The 20877-nt window shown below is 37.8% G+C and overlaps 1 protein-coding gene across 1 annotated transcript in view; it reads left to right on the top strand.

Moving 5' to 3' along the window:
• TTC7B (tetratricopeptide repeat domain 7B) overlaps positions 1-20241 on the top strand; it is a 137747-nt gene extending 117506 nt beyond the window's left edge. Inside the window, exon 21 of the mRNA XM_017813791.1 lies at positions 19249-20241. Within this exon, the coding sequence (XP_017669280.1) occupies positions 19249-19470 (222 nt within the window). The 3' untranslated portion in view covers positions 19471-20241. The remainder of the gene's footprint in view (positions 1-19248) is intronic.
• The last annotated feature ends 636 nt before the right edge of the window (positions 20242-20877 follow it).

Here is a 20877-nt window from a genome sequence, read left to right on the forward strand (position 1 = left end):
TGTGTGCTGAATCTCACTGAAAAAGGCCAATGTTTTTCTGGAATAAAACTAACTGCTGCCTTCTGCAGCTAGAGTTAGGGAGTAGGAGATGAGAATGATTTTTTTAGTGAAACTATTGCAGCCCAAGCTGTGAACGGGAGGAACTCTTTACTAAAAGCCTTTGGATGACCTGCTTCTCTGCTATAACTTCATTGCAATCAATTTTCAACAGTACTCTTGATACTTATGTACTAAGACAATAAATGAAACTAAGATATGGCCTGAGGTCAAACCTTGAATTCTGCTCACCATCATCCATCCCTATTAGATGAATGGACTAGCAGAAACTAGTTCTTAACTCATTTTTGTATTCTTGTGCTGCTCTATGCCATCTCTCATTTGTTTTTCTATATCCAGCTGTATTGAAACTTTACTAAAATTCAGACAAATTAGTTGTCCAACTTTTTTGGTTTTTATTTTTTTCCCTGGAATTAATCTCAAATACTGTAAAAGCTAGCTTAATGTCTCACCAGTGATAAAAACATACTGTGTTTTATTTTACTTTTCCATCTTACCATACTACTAACTATTCCTTTCTTCAACATTTGTTCTAATGCCTTGCATGTAATTTAAGAAAACTGAAATAATAATTTTCTTTCTGAAATATAAACATTAGACTACTTTTAGGTAGTAAAAATGATTCAACTATTAACTTGTGAGGTAGTCTTTGAGTTTCTTTTATCTTTCTTTTCTGTCCTTTTCTAGGATGGAGATACCCAGTTATCACAACTTGATTATCTGGATCTCTCTGGTTTAAATTTTCCGTTGGCTTGGAAAATTCTTTTACTTTTACTTTGAAAGTCTGGATGCCTTTTCAATCTGATTTTCTGCTGAGCATAAAGGATCTTTTCATGCTGTTGCTATGATGCGGTGTAGTATTAACATCAACACTAAAGTTATGAGCCAGCGTCTTGGTAAAGTGGTATTGATACATTTGGCATTGAGAAACAATGGTCAGAGTTTCAATTTATGTTGCCTTAATTGGGTAATGACTGAAAAATCTGGTCAACCCTGCAGGGTTACTACAGCCATAGTAAGCTTACCATGTTTAACCTGGGTACTAGTTACTACTGTTAGAAGCTACGTTGTACAGTTTCTTTGCTTGAGCAAAGAAACTTTCGTGTGTGAAAGCACATAAAAGGTTTTCTAAAACTAGACTCTTAGCAATACTCTGCCATTTGTGAATAAACACTGTGTGTTTAATGCAAGTTTACTCTGCATGAAACATTGTGAATGCAGATTTAGAGTTGTTACTGCTTTTGATGCTACTTCTATCATGGTAAACTACCTGGTTAAGCTGATATGGGTGGAAAAATATACCATGAGTGAAACTAAATAATGCTAAACTTGAAAACAGAAAGCTGTTTTGAGCTTTCGTCACTCTTTGAACCAGCAGTGTGGTGTTGATCTGTACCTTTTAAATTCTACATGGACTTTATAGAGAGCAAAAAGGTAATAGCTTTTTAGTTTCAACAGTTGATCATGACTCTAGTCTGTACATTTTGTTAAAACACTGATTTTGCAAACAACTCGTGGCATTTGGAAAAAAATGGCATAAGTTATAGTTATTATATTTTTAGGCATGAATACTTAAACATCTGAGGAAGTTCAGAAGAAGAAAAAATAAGCTGAGCAGCTGCAGATGTTATGGAAACTAAGGGAGTTGGGATGGCAGAGAGTAAGACAATAACTCAAATATTTTTTACTCTTTTTCTAAAAATCTAGATATTTTAAAAAGGTTAAAATATTTGTTTCCATAACAGTTTTGAGTGGTAAATATGTGAAGTTTCAAATATATTTTGCCTTGAAGTATGTATTCCCAGTCAAGAAATGGTGAAACCGAGGAATAGGTAATGTGACATACCTATCTTTAAATATAGTACAAGCCTCCTGATTTCTCTTTCTGAGCATCACATTCATGGGACTCACATTTAATTTGTATGCTTATTCTTTCTAGTGCCTTTGAACTCTGAAGAAATAGTTTTCCCCACAGGCATCTCCAGTGTCAATCTTATTAGGGCAGTGTCGTGGTTTAACCCCAGCCAGCAACCAAGCCCCACATGGCCACTCGCTCACTGCCCCACCAGCAGGATCAGGGAGAGAATTGTAAGCATAAAAGCTAGAAAACTCATGGGTTGAGACAAAGACAGTTTAATAGTGGAAGCAAAAAGCTGCACATGCAAGCAAAGAAAAACAAGGAATTAATTTACAGCTTCCCACAGGCAGGCAGGTGTTCAGCCATCTCCTGGAGAGTTGGGCCCCATCACATGTAACGGTTACTTGGGAAGACAAACACCATCACTCCAAACCCTCCCTTCCTCCTTCTTCTTCTGAGCTTTATATACTGAGTGTGATGTCATATGGTCTGGAATATCCCTTTGGTCATTTTGGTTCACCTGTCCTGACTGTGTGTCCTCCCTACCTCCCATGCACCCCCAGCCTCCTCACCAGCATGGCAGTATGAAAAGCAGAAAAGGCCTTGGCTCTGTGTGAACCCTGCGCAGCAATAACAAAAACATCTCTGTATTATCAACCCTGTGTTCAGCACAAATCCAAAGCACAGTCCCATACTAGCCACTGTGAAGAAAATTAACTCTACCCCAGCCAAAACCAGCACAGGCAGCAGCAGCAGCATTCCCACTGCCTGCTGAAAGGAGCCTGTGGAGTGTCTTTGGGTTTTGACTTGCAAATGATTGGCAGACTCTAGAAGGGCTTTGCCTTATGATATTTAAATTAGTATGGTCACTGATGGACCTCCTATTTAAATGTAGATGATTAAATCAGTTCTATCATTTATCAGTGAAAATTACATCTTTGAGAGTTACTGCCTTTGCATGCTGTTTAAGTGAAGGGATATGTGGCATCTCCTTAATAGCCATTTCAGCTCAGCCATTGAAAATGAGGCCTTTATCTCAAACTCACTGCAGAACTTTCAATACTTTTAAATAATAAATCACTTCATTTACCTACATCTCTCTTTCCCCCAGCTCTCTTCCTTTCTGAAAGATTTTGTCAATATTGCCTCGCATTTGCTCAATGAATATATTATTTCATTACAGCTAGGCAAAGGAGATGGCTGTTTGGACAGTAGACTGGTTCAGAAATATCTGTGGCATCAGTACTTTAATTCTGTGATTACTTTTGAGAGCTCAGTTAAACTTAGGACTGTTTTATAGTAATGTACTTTTATAGGTGATAAACTACTGTGAGTCTTTGTTTCTTGTCTTATATTTGTCCTTGATAGTAAGTTCAAAATTCAAAAAAAGTTAACTTCAAACCAGCACTAAATATGAAGTCTACGGATATAGAGATCTGAAGGAAAAAGGATTGCTGCTTTTATATAATGGGTGGTTAGTTTTTTTCAGATCTGCTCAGATCTATGGTTTGGTGCATCCTTCTGTCCTACAAATCAGACTCCTACCTGGGTTTGAACAAAAAAGAAATAAGTCTTGTTCTGTGTCCTATTACAGTCCCTAACATGAATTGCTGAGCACATATGTAACATATGTTTATTTGTGTGTAACCAGAGTCATGTGTGGAGAACTAATGTCATAAATCTCCTTTTGCTGTTATGTTGTGTGCTTATGCAATTACCATTATCTGCAGTAAATATAGTTTCGAGTAAGACTTCTCAGACCAGATTGTTCCTGAAGAGAGTAGTATCCTCTGGGGAAGATCAGTTTGGTAAGATGTGGCAAAACAGAACTCTGTGCTCCCACTGTGATTAGCGAGAGGAAAACAAAAGAGGGCAGTTTAATACCCAGAAATGTGTCAGAATGGTTATAAATATTTATTGTTGTCCAGATGCTGATGTTGAATGTAGATTTTTACTTAGATGCGCTTATCAGAGTCTTGGGAAACTAAAAACACTTTCTACATAACTCTGCATTACAACTTCTTTCAGCTGATCTCTGACATGTAGTTAATATGTGTGTGGCTTTTTCTCACAAATCTGAGAAATCCTGCATTATGATAGATGCTGTTGTGATGCTTCAAGAAAGCTGGCTTTCAAGAAACAGCCCTTGCATTGGATTTGAAGAAACAGCTTTTCTTTCTTAAGACCTGGCATAGAATTGAAGGAAAAAGAAGTATTAGCAAAACACTGAGATGTTAAAATGGAGTGCTCATATTCCAGAGCCACATATCTATACATAAAGCAGCTGACCTGGAAAAAATCTTCAGTCTTTTAGAACTGTGCAGATGAACCAAGCGAAGCAATTCATTAGCAAAGCACTTACTTGGCAGAAATATCAAAACATGAACATTGTTCACAGTGTTAAAAGCTAAGCACTGCAAGGAAAGACACTACCCAAAACCACTTGAGCAATATAGCATGCTTTTGTAGGCCCATTAAGATGCAGACATTTGATTCTTTCAATTTTTTTTTCTAAATACTTTGATGAAAAATCCTGAAGTTTTTAGATTCTTTTGTCTTATTGCAGGAACTAAACTTTTAAGTGAAAGTTACAAATGTTTCTTTTATGGATGTATCTGAAATTAACATGTGAGTTCCATTTTTTTCTGGGTGCTAATTCATTAATTAGTCTTTAATCAGTAATGCTGGTGAAATGATTTGTTGCAGCTTAGTGTGTTCAATCTTCCTCAGTCACTACCAATACACTGTTTATATCTCACACATCGAACTTACTCTTTAAGTTGAATATCCTTAGGAAATCAGACATACTAAATCATTATTTAATTCTTTAATCAGTTTCATCTGGACAGAAGAGAGAATGATGTAAAAAAAAAAGGCTTGTGCAAGTATTACAAAAATAGAGGCAGGGGGAAAGACTAAGGCTTTTTCATTATTTCAGATTTTTAATTAGGTAACATCAGGCGCGTATGAGAGTGAGCGTTTGTGAATTCTTCCTGCAGCAATATAAGGCACAGTCATTAGAAACCAAACCAGCCTTCACTGTGGTTAGTGCTCATGGAGATAGCTCTTAAAAGTTTAACTTTTTAAAATTATTCCAGAACATAACATTGTGCTACATTAGCTTAGCTATATTAATTGATAGCATAACATGTTTAGCTGAAATAGTGAATTGTGAGTGATGTAAAGACCTTAGCAGTAAAGGGCTATAAAAATAATAAAAAATACATGCAGATTCAAAATTTCTTCTGTACAATACACAGTGTGAAAAAGGTTTCAGAGCTCTAAATCTGCATGGGCAAAGGTTGTGTTAGGTAGCACTTAGGAAAAATACTTGCCATCTATCAAAGGTGATCTGACCTACTAAAAGAAGGACTGCTTTTGCCTTGGTTTCTGAATTAAAATGTCTCTGCTGGTAAGTGGATTTTGCTTAAAATAAGTAATTTAAAATAAATACGTAGTTTTAAAAGTACATTCTCTCATTTAAAAACAACACCACTTATTTTCTAAATGGGTGCAAGTAATAAATTAAGTCCTATATTGTCCTGTGGTTACAAATGTTCAAAAGACAAGCAAATGAACGTCTATCAGCTGCAGAGCCGTTTCAATTTCCATTTTTTTTCATGGTCCTTTTTACAGTTTGTCCTGACAGCTGACAATAGGTTCTTTGGGATTCTGTCTGGTTTTTAATTTATGACCATTTGAAGAAGTGATAGCCACAATAGCATCAGAACAGATGGTATTATGAGGGTCATAGACCCAAAGACTTACCAGAGGGCTATGAAATGCTGTGACACAAATGGAGTCTGTGATGATGCTTTGTCATATTAATTCGATGCCTAGCCGCAAGTTGGTAGGTTACAGCTGCCAGAAATAACTGTTCTTGATATAAAGTCTAAAACAGTATGAAATGCTGTCAGATCTATTAAAGTAATTGATGCATCAAACTTAATTTCCTTTAAAATTGTGATATGATAGTATAAGCAGCTGGTGATCTCTTGAAAATAAATGAGGTAGCTTCAGCCTAGGCATCCAAACTCATCTCATTTGCTGCAGAATCAAACCCTAAGCTTCCTAAAATTTAAGGAAGTTTTATTAGTAGGTGCAGTCTTTCTGCCATGTACGTTACATTCAAGTTAATGTAACATTTATGTCTGAATATTTTTGTGAAGATAAAATCCATGAATGTTTAACACAATAGCTAGTAGGAAATGTTTGTATCTCACCTCAGACTCAGCAGCTCATTTAAGTTCAGAATTCCCACCTTCCCCACCAAACCCATGCTGCTGCTGTAGTTCTTATTCCTTGAAAATTCCTTCCTTGAAAAGTGGAAGCTGCCACTCTGCATTTCAGCTCTTCACTCAGCATTAACTTCCCGGTTTGCTTACTCTGATTAAATCTAGCTTTGTGTGGGAGTGCCTTTTCTACCATTCTTGTGTTCTTGCTGCCAACTGTGCTCCAGTGAACTAGAAAAGTGACTCAAATGGACAAGGTTCTGACACTTTGGGAAGCAGGGCTCAAATTTATTCCAGCTGCCTGTCAGATGAGAATAGTAAACCAAAGGAAAGGACTGAGGGAGAAACAGCATTTGGAATTACACTTCTGTACAGATTCCAACCTTGTACACTAATTTATTATACAGTTTGGAAAATGGATTTCAAGAGCCATAAACCAACCACAGCATATGATTTAAAATGTCAATCAGTGTCAATCAGTGCAGTGATGGATATCCACTTATAAAAAGTCCATAACTACAGTTCATATTTTGCCTCAATCTTTAACAGGAATGTTGATATTTATCATGGATGGCAAAGATAAAATTAGTAGAGGAAATGAAAGTATAGAAATTGTGGCAAGTACTTGCTAGTGGAAGAGTATGGAGGAGTTGACCAGAATTCTGGAAGAACTAGTTAGTGAAATAACCTAGGCTTCACTAAATATTATTGGATTAATCATTTGTTAACAGAAGATTTTAGAATAGTTAATATAGTACCTCTACTTGGGAAGAACAGTTGCAGGACAAAGACCTAAGTTTGATTAAAAGCGAGACTTGGAGACCCTTTAGTTTAAGAAATATGGTAACTTTCACAAACATGCAAGAGCAAGATGGAGTATGGAAATGACTGGGGAGAACAAAGAGCTGGGTAGTAGTTGGTCATCTCCATTGTTCTACAAGAGCTGCATCTTCATTGTTCATGAGTTGAACAGTGAACCCAACATGAGACATCATGTTGTCCCTGTTATCAGTGTCATCATCTTGTCAAGAGTGTAGTCTCACCATTAATTTTGTAAGCTTACAGATTTCTCCTTTGGTTGTAGAAGGGGATGGTGTTCATGCTCCACTGGTTTCTTCATATTCCCAAAACAGGGAGACTGCTATGCCCAGTAAAAACAGTTGAGGCTGGTCAATAGGGCAAGTGAAACCTCAGTGTGAACTAAAGCATAGGTTTCACATGGGTTTTCCTCACAGGTCTGTGATACTCTTGTAATCCCAAGTAATGTGGCTGGATGGCAAAACCGACCTGTAGCTTTGCGTCAGTGTTGTCCTTATACACAGTGGGCACTGAGGTGACTGCACTGTAGCTCTGGTAAGTCTCTGAAACATTTCCTGGAAATTTTAATAATACTATATGCTCCTTGTAAACATTAGAGGAATATGCATAATCCAAGTAAGGCTAAGTGGCATTGGCACTGGAACAAATGAAAACAAACCAGCTAGTGAAAAATTTGGGAAGATGATTTGACGAGGACTCCTTGCTGTGGAATTCCACACTGTGGAACAAGAAATCCTGTACTAAGGTTGTGTGTAACAACAGGGGATACAAATGTTTGACCTAGGAGGGCTCTTCTGATCTGATGGTAACTATGTGGAAAATACCTTATTTTTGGCAAGTTTTCAGTAAAAAATTAACAAAGATCCACAAAAAGATTTGAGAAAATGTGATAGGCTTATATAGACTTGAACTATAAAACACAGGTGATACTTCAGTTATATTAATCTGTTTGCTTCCAGGTCAGTATTAGCAAAGGCTTATATGTTGAGGTACATTGATGATATTCTTAGCTTCCCCCCAAAAAAATACTGCTGTTTGGGTTTCTCTCTTTAGTTGTCTGAAGCTTTTTTCTTCAGTTTTCAGTATGTTCAACTTATTCAGGTTTTGTGAAAGGTAAGTCAGTATATAGAGAAGTGTTTGTTTTATTTTTCTGAAAGTGTTAAAAGCCCTTTCTTAGCCAATGGTAGGCTTTGGCTCTTCTGATCTCTGCCTGATGGTGCACAGATGGGAGGGTGTATGCCTTCCCTTCACACTGAAAATAGCCATCCCTTAAAGATGGGTCTGCTGGCAGCTGTCCTGTCAGACAGGCAGGTTAGCAGGCTACCTACAGCTTCTGCCTTTCCTTTCAGAATCTGAGGGGAGAAAGGGGTGCATTCCCTGTCATGATGGAAGGTTTTTGCAAACTACCATGAAAATGGCTCTTCCAGTGCAGTGTGTTGAGCCTGACGAGCAGATGGCAGTTCACATCTGCTTGGCAGGGAAGGAAACGGTCTGTTTCCTGGGAATGCTTTAAAAAAATATATTTATTAATGCTGTATTAAAAATAATGTCTTTTTCTTAGAGGTTACTGCAATACCAGTATAGTATGTGCTGCTGTGGTGTCATACACTTTTGAAATAGTGACATTGGTCATAGTTATAACATATGTATGTACACATTTTTATATGCAAAAGTCTCTTTGGCTAAAGGCAAAAGGCATGAAAATGTGAATAATGTGCTTTAATCTTTGAATTCCTGTTTTATTTCAGTACTGGAAGGACTGGTCATCTTTTATCTAATACTGCAGTTCTGACTTTGAATATTTAATACAGCATTTTTCAGAATATTTGAGAGAAATGCACATGCATAAATGCAAAAAGGTTCTTCAGAAGAATATAATTCACTTGTGATTCCTTTTCCATAGTCTCCAAATTTCAGACAAGTAAGTGCTAGTTTCTGTAGTATTGAGTGTGTACAAGCATGGACTGCCAGTGCTGGCTTTCAATATAGTGGCAATCGAGCTAAAGATCTCCAAAGTGCTTGTTTTGAACTCTGACAGTTCTATTAATTATAAGTTTTACCCACAGAGCCTACCTAGTACTGCATCTGCAGCTCTGGTTTTTCTTAGATACATAAACTATTCCCCTGACTTCAGATTGATTTCTCCATTAAAACATTTGATCAATTTTTCTAATTACTATTTCCAGAAGCCACATGTAACCAGTATGTTTAATGTGATTTTATAGAAAAACTGTCATTAATGAAAAACAGCTTCTTAAAAAGTCATTGTTTGCTCTTTCTAATTACTTATTCTTTAATTCTATCAGTGGTTGACTGATAGACAGAAAAACATGAATTTCTTGACATTATGATAGATTTGCATGGAGCACAAGCTTTCAACACCAGGAACCTTCAGATGTACTAGATTAGAATCCAGTATTAGGCAGTGGAGGTAGGACACTGAATTCCTAGTATCCTCAATTCTTGTGAAAAATCCAGCTTTTTTTCAAATACTTGAATATTGACTCCGTGGGCTGACTTTGAGGCTCCTAATTTGAAAAATCTTAGTCTGATTTTCTGTTTCTCTAGCCTGTTCTGCACTGAATAATTTTTGGAGGAGTTGGTGGTTTTTTTCCTGTTTTGGATATTGAAAGCATTTTATGTTAGTTCTAAGTTTTGAATAATAGAAATATAGTTTTCTGTGCTTCCAATCCTTTGACTCAAAACTGAGCAAATAATGGCATCAATAACAGACAGTACTTAGGAGTCTCTGTATGAACCACAGTGATCCAGTGGTAAACTTGGCCTTACTTTGAACCCAGGTAGTGTTGAAATACAGCTACAGATTAGACCGATAAAATGGTAGGATTTCTGTTGTGAATATAGTGTGATGCACGTACATCTATAAATTGTCTACGTATGGGAAAGGGGTGAATGTATCCATGACAATATACAAGGACATACTGAATTAAGGAAAGCACTGTGGGCCCATTCATAAACAGCACTGTCTGTAGCTGTGGTCTCCAGCACCAATTTTCATCACAGGTGTATGTACTTGAAGGATTTTATACATTTGGGAAATCCTCTTTTCCTGTTTGTGGGCACTGACGTGGCTTCAGTGCTTGGAGGGAGGGAAGGGAAGATAGAGTGCTGCCAAGCTTCCACACTGAGGGAGGTGATCAAGAGACCTACATACACTTCATTGTTGTCTCATGGTGTCACACCTGGGACAAAATGTAAAACTTTTGTACCAAATGACAAGTAACCAAATTTAGGACTGGCCATAATCTGAGGACTAAGGTTGTACTTAATTATTCTCTGATGCGAGTGGTACTTGCCAGAGCCATAGTCATCTAACATCTGAAGGGGAGAATCCTTGAGGGTTTACTGTGTTGGTAAACAGAGCATATGAAATAAAACCCTCTGTTTAATATTCAGATGGAGTTAAAAGTTAAATAATCTTTGGAGTCCGTAGCTAGTTCACTCTATCCCTGAGATGTTTTATTTGTTTCCAATGTACTTGCTATAGTCAAATTAGTTCTTGCAGTGTAGCCTGGTAGTCATGCTATGTTTTTATAAACTGATAGGACGTTCACAGAGAGTGTAAATGAAAAGTACAGCAGGCTACTGCAAGATCATGTTATCTTAACAGGAAAAGATGTCCCCCAAGATCTTCCATGGCATGGAGGGCTGTGATCAGCAACTTTAAAAAACAAACTTCAGTTGTGAACCTTTCTGCATTCTGGGCTGTGAGCAGTAAGGAACTAAAAGGCAAGCACCTCCCTGCTGGAAGGGGTCAGTGATTTTCAGGGTGGTTATAAGTACACAGATGCACGACCGACCACGCACGTTCGTTATTTCATGCTGGCGATGGGAAGTTCAGTGTAACAAAGCCAAAGTTGTTGTTTTAAAAATCTGTTGCCAAGCAGTAGGTTTTCTCCTAGCAACAAGTGTTTTGCAGCAGAGGAAGCAATTGGATACCTTAGGGGGTATGTTAGCACTGGGGGAAGGGTAGAGAAATAACAAACTGGGCCTTCAGCGATGACACGGAGCACACAGAGCAGCTTCTATGTGTGCTGGGCATGGGGGAAGGCAAGGGAGGGGGACAAGGCAGAAAAGGACACGTAGGCAGTGTTCTGGGATAGGCTGTGAACAAAATGTTGCCTGCAGGCGCAGGTTCATATTTGTTCATCAGTTGCTTTGTTTGGTTTAATGAGTGATCGACTGTAGTATTATTAGCTGGTTGTTCTCATTTTAAAAAGAAAATCCATACTGAGCTGCTAGGAAGTTTTATTTTGAGCATATTTGAAGAAATACACTTATTATCTTTACCTGTAAGTATTGGTGGTCAATCCAGTTGGTGTTAAATATGACCTTCCTTCAAAATCCCTGCATTAAAATACATCTATGTCTGCAGACATAGAACTATGTTTATTCATTGTTTTTCTGATGGAATGGCTTATTTCAAACTGATGAAATATGTCACAATTTTTTTGCATTTGCAGAAAATAGTTACTTACAGTGACTAGACATGTATGTGCCTTCAAAAGGAGTGTACACATGATTTCTTATGCAAAGTCATACTTCCATTAGATGGACATGTTTCAACACAAATTCATCAGCTAGAAGGAAAATAAGAGAGGATAGTGTATAAATAATGTGCTATTTCACTCTACGTAAGTGTAAAATATTGATTATAGAATACATTTTAAAAATGTATTTTTATCACAGAGGTTGGAAAATACCAGCTGCAGAATTTTACTTATTTTTCCATGTATCATGACAAATTCTTCTCATTTTGCCTCACTAACACTTCTGTTTCATTATTTTAGCATAACACTGTCAAGTCTCTGGTAAACCTTGAAGTTTGATAGATTTGTTTAAAAATAGCAGCCACCTTAACACTTGCAAAATAGGCTGAAAAAGCAGCATGTAACGAGGGGCAGTTTTATGATGCTAAAATTACAGTGCATATGGATTTCCACACATTGCACAGTGCATTTTGTAACTGTTTATGGTCATAATCCCTGACTTTTAAGGTTTTTAGATAAGATGGGGATGTTACTAGCATGTCCTTCTGAAAACCACAGTGGAAAGTTGATTCTCTCTTAGACTGGGACTTGTTTAAAAACAATAAGATAGTGGACTGGGAAAATTACTGGAAAGTTAGATGTAGTGAGTTCTCTAAGTCTTTTGTAGCTTTTAAAAATCATTTTCCGCATCTGAATAGCTCTATATCTGCTTATACATTTGCAGCTGCTAGTTTACTCAGCTTCAGCAGGTCATCAGCAAAACAGGCAAGTACTATTCCCACTGTTCTTCTGTCTCCCTGCTCTCATCATTAAAAGCAAAATCAGTCTATTTTTTTATTTTCATATGCTTGTAATGTGTTCTTATAACTGTTGTTTTAACAAAGGAAACTTTTAGCTCTGAGGGCTATTTTTTACCTAAATAAAGTCTGTATCATACAAATTTAGAAGCTTTTCAGCAAACAACTCATGTAACAGACCTACTAGAGATGAGTTAATATAAATATCATATCTGGTAGAACTCAAATCTCCATAGTTGAGGCTTCTGTAGGTCAGCAGGCTGCGGTTCTTAAACATAGTGAGAGTCTCTGACTCTTTTGCATGTTAGGTCAACCACGTTTCTTGTTCTCATACTGTCCGTTTCTCTCAGTTACCAGTTTCTGCAGAGAGAGTTTAGTGCTGATACTTCAGCATCCCTCCTAAAACAGACAAAAGTGCGAATGGACTCATGGTCAAAGCTTTTTGGTTTGGTTTTATTTTCCACTTTGAAATAAATTTCATTACTTTTGAGAACATCTCCCACCTGTAGCCTATATTTTTCTCAGAGAAAATGAAATTGTTCTTCTTGATAGCAAATGAATAAAGGTGAAAATCTCAAGCAGTGCTTCTGTCAAGACTGAGAACTGTTTATTTTCAGACAGGGTGGAGAAATAGTCACACATTAAACCTTAAGGAAACCTCCAGCTCTCTCGAGATGAAAATTTTAGTTACATCGAAGAAACGACAGTACTCTTTGTAGTGTTACCTTTTTATTTTTATTTTTTTTTTCAGTTATTGCAAATATAGTTTAGCACGTTATGATCAAGCTCTGGTTTGATGAGGCATATGATGAGTGATAATTATGAGTAATTTTTTTTAAATTATTTCCATGGAAAAAATTTGAGTGTTACTAGACTAGACTAGTTACTGGACTGTTCTAAATGGCTAGTTTTAATCATGTTTCCAAAATCATAAATTAGTTATTTAAGTATTTTTCCATTTCTGTCCTATGTTTATTTTTCTAGGTGTCTGTTTTCCATTGACTGTTTGGTTAATCATTATGACAGTTTAATTTGCAAGAGAGAAAACCTGTTTGCAGAAAAAAAATGTACCTTTGCAGTGAAGACTACACTACATGCTTATTTAAGTAATTATGACTTTATACATTTGCTTATTATATCATATTGTCAGATTCTGAGGGGTGATATTTTATTAATAAGTAATAGTAATGCATTTTCTAACTGAAGACTTGGAGACTGTAACACTCCATTTGGAAAATCAGATTCATTTGAATGTGTTCCTTTTAAAAATGCTTACATTTAGCTAATGAAAAATAACCTTAATATGTTGAACTGCAAGGGGAAAAATAACTATGCCAAAATATAACTTTGACATGTCCAGTATATATCAAAGTATAATTCTGGCTTATTGAAGAATTGTAATTATTTGTTTTATTGTGCCATCACCAGAGACCAGTTTTTAAAAGTATCTTGTTTATCTAGGATATAGATAGATCTGTAATGACAAACTGAAAGTTATCTAGGTGGAGTAAGGATTTAGGTCCTGTTGAAGGGAATGCTGATTAAACATGCATTTATAATTCCCATTATGCATCTTTCTGTGCCCAAAAGATTGTGTTGTGGTGTAAGGTCCATGATTGTTTTTAAAAAAAAAAAAGCCTCATGGATTTGAAGATTTGAGAGTCAAATAATTTTGTCATACTAGGTTTCTTCTTTTTTTAATTTTTGCATTCATTAGTTGGACATTTCTCTGCACCTGCTTCTTCAGTGTTACCCAAAGAATGAAGAGAAAGTTGTTCTTGAAACAGAAGCATCAAATACTAATATTATATAGGCATGACAATGTTATCACTCTCTTTCCTGACAGTGCAGGAGAGGGAGAACCTGATATCAGAACAGGAGTAGTGGAAGCTCCCTGGGCCCTCTAGACAAGTCTCCTCTCATAACCTGCAGAGCATGCAAGCTTTTTCTGTAGGACTGTAGGACTTAACACTGGTTTGCACCCTACGACTGCAAGTAGAATGCTGTTCCAAAACCTCTGTACTCCAATTACCAGGAATGTTTTGGTAAACTTACTGCAAATTTATACTCGTGTATTCTTGTGCCAACTTTATTCTCTAACTAAAAAGGGTTTTCTCTATTCTGTTCTTTCTACTGTTTTTATAACAAGTTCCTTCATTTTCTCTCAGGTTTTGATTTTCTAGGTTAGTCAAACCAAGTCTGTAGTCTCCTCTTGTAAATTCAGATTTTTATTGATCATTTCAATAGTCATTTTTCTGTGTCTGTTCCAGTTTGAATGACCTTTGTTGAACAGAAGAGACTGCACAAGGTGCCAGAGGAGGCCCTAGTGTAGCTGTGTGTTGCACAGCTACTGAAGTCTTATTCTCTTTCTAGTGGAAACCTTTCCCTGATGTCACTTGAGGTTTTTTTTCTTTTGAACTGGCACATTTTCACACTGTCATCCTGTGGTTGCCTGATAAAACCAGGTCCATCTCCCAAGCTGTTTGATTGACAGGCTTCCACCACGCTGCAGAACTTGTGTTACTGTTGTGTTATTTTTGCTGCTTTGTTTTACTGACTCTTGCAATATTTCTGTTATCCTAGTTCTCATGATCAGCCTGTTGCTTTCTATATTGTATTCTCTTAGCTTTTGCTTATCTAATTGTATCATGATTCCTGTGATGTGTCATTAATTAAAACACAGAACATGATTAGTCCCAAGAGAGTATCCAGAATACAGAAGATATAATCCCCGTTCCTTAATGCAAGTAAGATAAGTATAAATGAAGGTTATTCAGCCAAATGTTTTGAATGATACCTTAAGATATTTCTGTCTATTCAGACTCAATAGCTGTTTTTCTGGGCTGTATCTGTGTAGGTGTCTAGGAGATATTGAGTAATAAATAACAAATTACTCCTGTTTTGCCAACAGCGTCAAGGGCCAACAGGGGTTGGGCCTTGTTTGACTGAGCATTGTAAAAACAGTCCTTGAACAGATGCTTGGGTGAAAGAAGCGAAGAGTGGCAGTTTTGTAAGTGGGGCAATGTAAAATGAAGTGTAAAGGGGATGACTGGGGGAGGAAAGACGCGTAAAATTGTTGACCAACGAGAGGGAGACTTTGTGACTCCAAACTTGGTGAGGAAACAATTGGTAAGATCTTGAAAATAACCTGTGGCAGAAATTGGAAGCACTTTTCCCCCCATTTTTATTAATTCCTAAGGGATTTTGTTCTGTTGGGATGTGAAATTTATGTAGAACCTTGTTTATAGTGACTGCAGTACCTCCCTGTTGCAGGCAGCACACAGCGATACTCTTTCAGAAAGCCCCTTCTGAGAGCCCCTGGAGGCTCTTGGAGTTGCAAAGTCCCTGTTACTCCCAGCTCTAATCCCCAGCGGTGGCCTGGGCATTGTAAAGGGCTGTTGACCTTTCCTTGAGCAGAGAGCATCTGAACTCCACAAATCTTTGAGTACTGCTGATTATTCAAAGTGACTGGTATAAATATCAGCGGATTGGAGACATGAAGCACTTCTTTCACTTCTTGTGATGATGGCACAAAAAAGTCTCTTCGTTTCTTCAGAGATTCCCTTCACTTTCTGCCTGTGCCATTTCTGATTAGACTTTTCTCTTGGAGTTTTTTTTGAGTTACGAAATCAACCTCTACAATGTAGAACTGGCTTAGAGAGTTTACAACATAAAGACAAAGTGGAGGCCTTAACACACTGAGAGATCAGTGATTTGACAAAACAAAACAAAGAACCCCAAAATTCTCAGCAAACCAAACATGGAGTGAAGTAATAAGCAACATTTGTACTGAGCTGCAAAATGAAGAAGCCCACACACATTAGAGGCTTTTATAACTGTGTTAGAAGCAAATGTCATAAATTTCTTTTCTTCCATGTGAAAGAGATGCAATAATAGGAAAGATCCTGCTTTCTCTTAGCAGGATGCCAACAGGTGTCTTAAACATATTTGTCAAATACTGCAGCATTCTAAAATGTAGAAAGAACAACTAGATTACCTTAGATTTCTGAAATACCTTAGGAACTGTTTATAGCATATTTTGTAGAATGGATGTTTCTTACTATTTATATTTCTTATTATTTACACAAATTATTGTATAGCACTTTTTCTAATTGATTCAAGTTCCAAAATCCCTATCATATTATTTTTTCAAAGATTATGTCTCTGGTTTTAAAGAGGATGTAGGGAGATGGCATTCTGCTTAGGTTTTAAACTAACCTGCGAAGGCTGAAGGTGTGAGCCATATGTCACTTAGGGATCCCTCTGTGTTTCTGCAGACCTGATGTGTTGCTTAAGCCCATCTACAGCCATAAGGCAAGAGACCTAACATTAGTCTGCAGATAAATGTTGTCTGTACATCTGCTGCTGAATAGGTAAAGGCCAGACTGGTAACTTGGAGATTTTGTTTCCAGTTGGAAAGCAGAGGAAAATACACAGTGGAGGACTAGGATAATTTGTTTTGATTTTTGGGAAGTCTCCTCTAAGAGAGGAGTTTGGTTTTTGGGGGGAAGGAGAGGGAGTTAGTTGGGTGGTATTGTTGGTTTTAGTGGTTTGTTTTTTTCCTGAAGGGTTTGGTACCAAAAGCAAGCGTATGCTGACAGCTGGTAAACTGGAAGTCTGTTTTCTTGCATGGGTGATGGTGTGGGGTCACAAAAGGATATTGCTGTGTGATAGACATGCCTCTCCTTCTCCCTGTGATCTGTACTGTAATGCTTATTACAGCAAAGTCAGGCAAGGACTGCAAACAATTTGAAATGTTCTGCGCCTCAGTATTTTTAAAGAAGTCATCCAGGAAGGGGATGTACAAGCTGGACACTTACAATATATGACATCTGACCATCATTCTGAGAGAGAGTTGATGAATCAGAGGGTATTTTGCATTCTTTCTCTAGATCGCTTCTTTGAGCTTAGCCACAGCTACAGTGACCAAATGTCACTGTCCTTTTGAAGCTCTGCATGGAACAAGTCTAAATTTCTCTCTACTGGTTCTTTGGAAGCAAAGCTCATTGTCCCAGGGCTGCTACCTGAGGCAGGAATCTTCATACCATCCCAGTATGAGACACCAGTGAAAGACTGACTTTCGGGAGTTGCTCCCTTGAGAAAGCTGTGCCCTCAAAACATGAGGGTACAGGATGCAACCTGATTGCCCATGCAAGAGTGGTTCCTTCATTAATGCTAATTTGCTAATTTCAACACTAATATTCTTAGAAAAGTGTAACAGCAGGCAAACAGCTAGTATTTGCCCTAGTTCTGTCACCTGGAAAAGCTCAGCTATACTTTTTGCTGTACAGAATAGGGCAGATGTGATGTAACGTGTCTCTTCCTATGAACAGGGTTATATCTGTAAAATTTGCTTGCTTTCTTTGGTCTTGAAAAGAGCAGCTTGTATCCTTAGCAAGGAGGGAAACTAGTCTGGCATATTTAAGAAAAAAAGTATTACCAATATTCAAAGATCTCACATGTTTCATTAGTATAAAATATACATATCTGCACACAAAAAAGCAAGATTTTTGAAAATACAGAATCTTGAAGAACACTTAAATTTTATTAAGGTTAGGTGTATTGCAGCCAAAGCAGCTTTTTATATATTCCATCTCTTTGCTTCATTTTTTGTACTTCACATCTGATACCTGACAATCACTTCACTGACCCTGAGAGTTATCTGATTTTTGAACTGGAAGTACTGTTTACTTCCTCTGTAAATGCTGACTCAATTGACAGCTCAAAAAAATTCCAAAACCAGAAAATCCCTCTAGCACCTTTATGTGAGAACATCTGCCAGGATGATAGAAATTAGCCTGCATTGCATTTATTTGTTTACTTACCAGTATTATACAGCACTCTTTATATTGCTCTTCAGAGCACAGCCTGCTCGGATGTTCTCCAGGATGGAGTTAGCAGTCTTCAAGTCAGCCTAGTGGGCACAATCCCAAAAATGTATGGTGGATAATTCAGAGGCTGCATAGAATGTCAGTACTTTCTAATCATCAGTGCTTGGGTTAATAAGGATTTGAGGGACATATGTACAGAGAGAGATAAAAGAAACTGTGGTCCAGGAAGTAGGGGCTTGGAGGGGAGAAGTCACAAGGACTCTGTAAGCATGTAATCAGGATGCCTCTCTGGAAAACAAAGATTTGTGTTCCATATGCATTTTGCAATACAGAATCACAATGTAAAAATGCGTAATATCTTTAGGATTATTATAATCCCAGAACAAAGCTCTCTTACTGGGTCATTCCATGACATTTCTGGCACAGTAACATAGCTGAATGTGATGGATGGAGATTTCCACTGCCTCATTCAGCGCATATCCTAGTGGGTTTGGACAAGCTCTGGGATCATGTGCTGGTGAGTTGGATTCCATCTCACAGAGAAAGATAAAGAATCTGTGACAGGGAAGCTCCTGAGGAAGTTATGTGCCTGCTGGCCCTTCATACATTACTGGTGCGATATTTGTCCGAGAACACTTCCCGTTTCACAGGTACCATGTGCATTCCAAGTACCGTGGCTGTTGCTCATTGGGCTGAACTGAGTCCTGTTACTGCCATCCCTGAGGGCCGATGGTGCTGTGTGTGTGGTCTCAGATGTTATCAGACATGAGCTGGTTGCTGAGATGCACAGGTAGGATAGGAACATTTCAGGGCACACACCTTAGTAGGACTTTGGATAGCTGGAGCTTGCTGCAAAAGCTCTGGTTCTTACTGATTTTTTGCGGTTGGTGGAGTTTTTGTTATTCAGTTTTGTTTCCTATCTAAAGCCACTTGACTCCTTGTTGGTGTGGAGTAGCTTGCTCCAGTCCTGCATCGAGTAATTTCTTTTCTTTAATATAAATAAATAAATAAATAAATAACGTAGTCTCTAACACTTTGAGCCACAGAGCTGCTTACTCTTATTTCACTGTTGTGACAAATCATTTGAGCTTCATGAAAGCCCTACTGGCCAATCTCAACTCTTTTCCCTCTGTTTTCTTACAGGCTCTGATACTTCACCAGCTCGGGCGCTATAGCTTGGCAGAGAAGATTCTCAGAGATGCCGTCCAGGTCAACTCTACAGCCCACGAGGTCTGGAACAGCCTGGGAGAGGTGCTACAGGCTCAAGGCAATGATGATGCTGCAACTGAATGCTTCCTGACGGCACTGGAGCTTGAAGCGAGCAGTCCTGTGGTTCCTTTTACCATCATTCCCAGAGTCCTTTGACAGGGCATCCTGATCAACCGATTTTTGGTCTGACTTCTGGATGAGGAGACCCAGTGTATCAGACTGCCTGGTAACTGGTGTAGTTTGAGAACCTTTAGAGCAAAGAACCTTTAGGTCTTTGGCAGGCAAGTGGCCAAAACAGTGAGGTGACACAACACATTAATGTTGGACTGAGAGGATGGAATGGTGAAGCCAGAGCCAAATCACTCATATCGCCTGCGGTTTTGCCCTGGTAGTTTTAAAACATCATTATGTTGTTCATGGATGATGTGCCATATTTTGTTAGTGATACTTGAGTGTTACATAAAATTATAATGGAATCAACTACCGATTGTAGAATAAGTTAAAATTCAGTGGCAGAGCAGACTATTTTTAACAAGGCTGTTAATAAAACTGTTCTCTTCCTGCCTCTCAATCTCTTTTGGCCTAAAGTCAAAATGTGAATTTTCTGTTTCCATCTCTATTTTAGTCCAGGCCAGAAAATCAGTTGAGTTCTTGGTTTTAGTTGTTAATAACTGTGATGTGTGGCTAACTGTTATCTAGAGCAAAGGCTGAGTACAAGAATATTTATATTTTACGATGTATGCCTGTTACAAAAATATATATTAGTTATTTAAGTTTAACTTTTTTATGTGAATTCAGAGTTTATTTATCAATGGAAATATGTAAAAAGAAGCCTCAAATGGAATATTTACCGACATTCCTTATACATGACCCACACTTGGCTAAATGGGAAGATAATGTTAATAATAAAATGATTTTTAAATGGAACCTTCCTTGTGTCCTGGTTAAGAATCAGGGGGAAAAGATGGCTTGTGAACGTATTATTATGATGGGGCTGGCTGGTCTCGAAGATGAACAACACCAAAATTAAATGTATGAGGCTGGTCTAGAGAAGAGAAGCTGCTATACTCTTTGCCAATGGTATTGTTATCTTAGATTTCAGGTTTCCTTAAATCCTCACTACTCTGTTTTTATTCCTTCCCCTTCAGCTCTCAGTGAAGCCAGATTACCCTGCCTCTACATAATACATGGACATTTACATATAGCTTGGTAGTGCTTGGGAAGAGCATGTTAAATATTTACACAATATTGTTTGGTTTTCCTTATTGTCTTCATAGTTCTTTCTCAACATCTCCTGTACTTCGTATCCCTTGAAGGGAAAGTTGGCTGGTTTAGTAGAAAAATACTTGCCAGAGATTCTCTGGGATGTGTGTGGAGAAGAATCACTGTTGCAATGAATTTTCAGTGTGTGTGAGCTGTGGTTTTCTAGTGTCTGCCCATTTACAGCATTGGGTACACTTGGAGCCTGGGAAGAGTTCCAGGTTCCCCATTAGACTGGGTGCTCCTTGATACTTGCCTGATTTGTCACAAGAAGTGGTTTTAAAGTGCTTAGTACAAGATAGC

This window comes from Lepidothrix coronata, unplaced genomic scaffold (assembly GCF_001604755.1).
Source record: "Lepidothrix coronata isolate B3197 unplaced genomic scaffold, Lepidothrix_coronata-1.0 Scaffold43, whole genome shotgun sequence".
NCBI classification, from domain to species: Eukaryota; Metazoa; Chordata; class Aves; order Passeriformes; family Pipridae; genus Lepidothrix; species Lepidothrix coronata.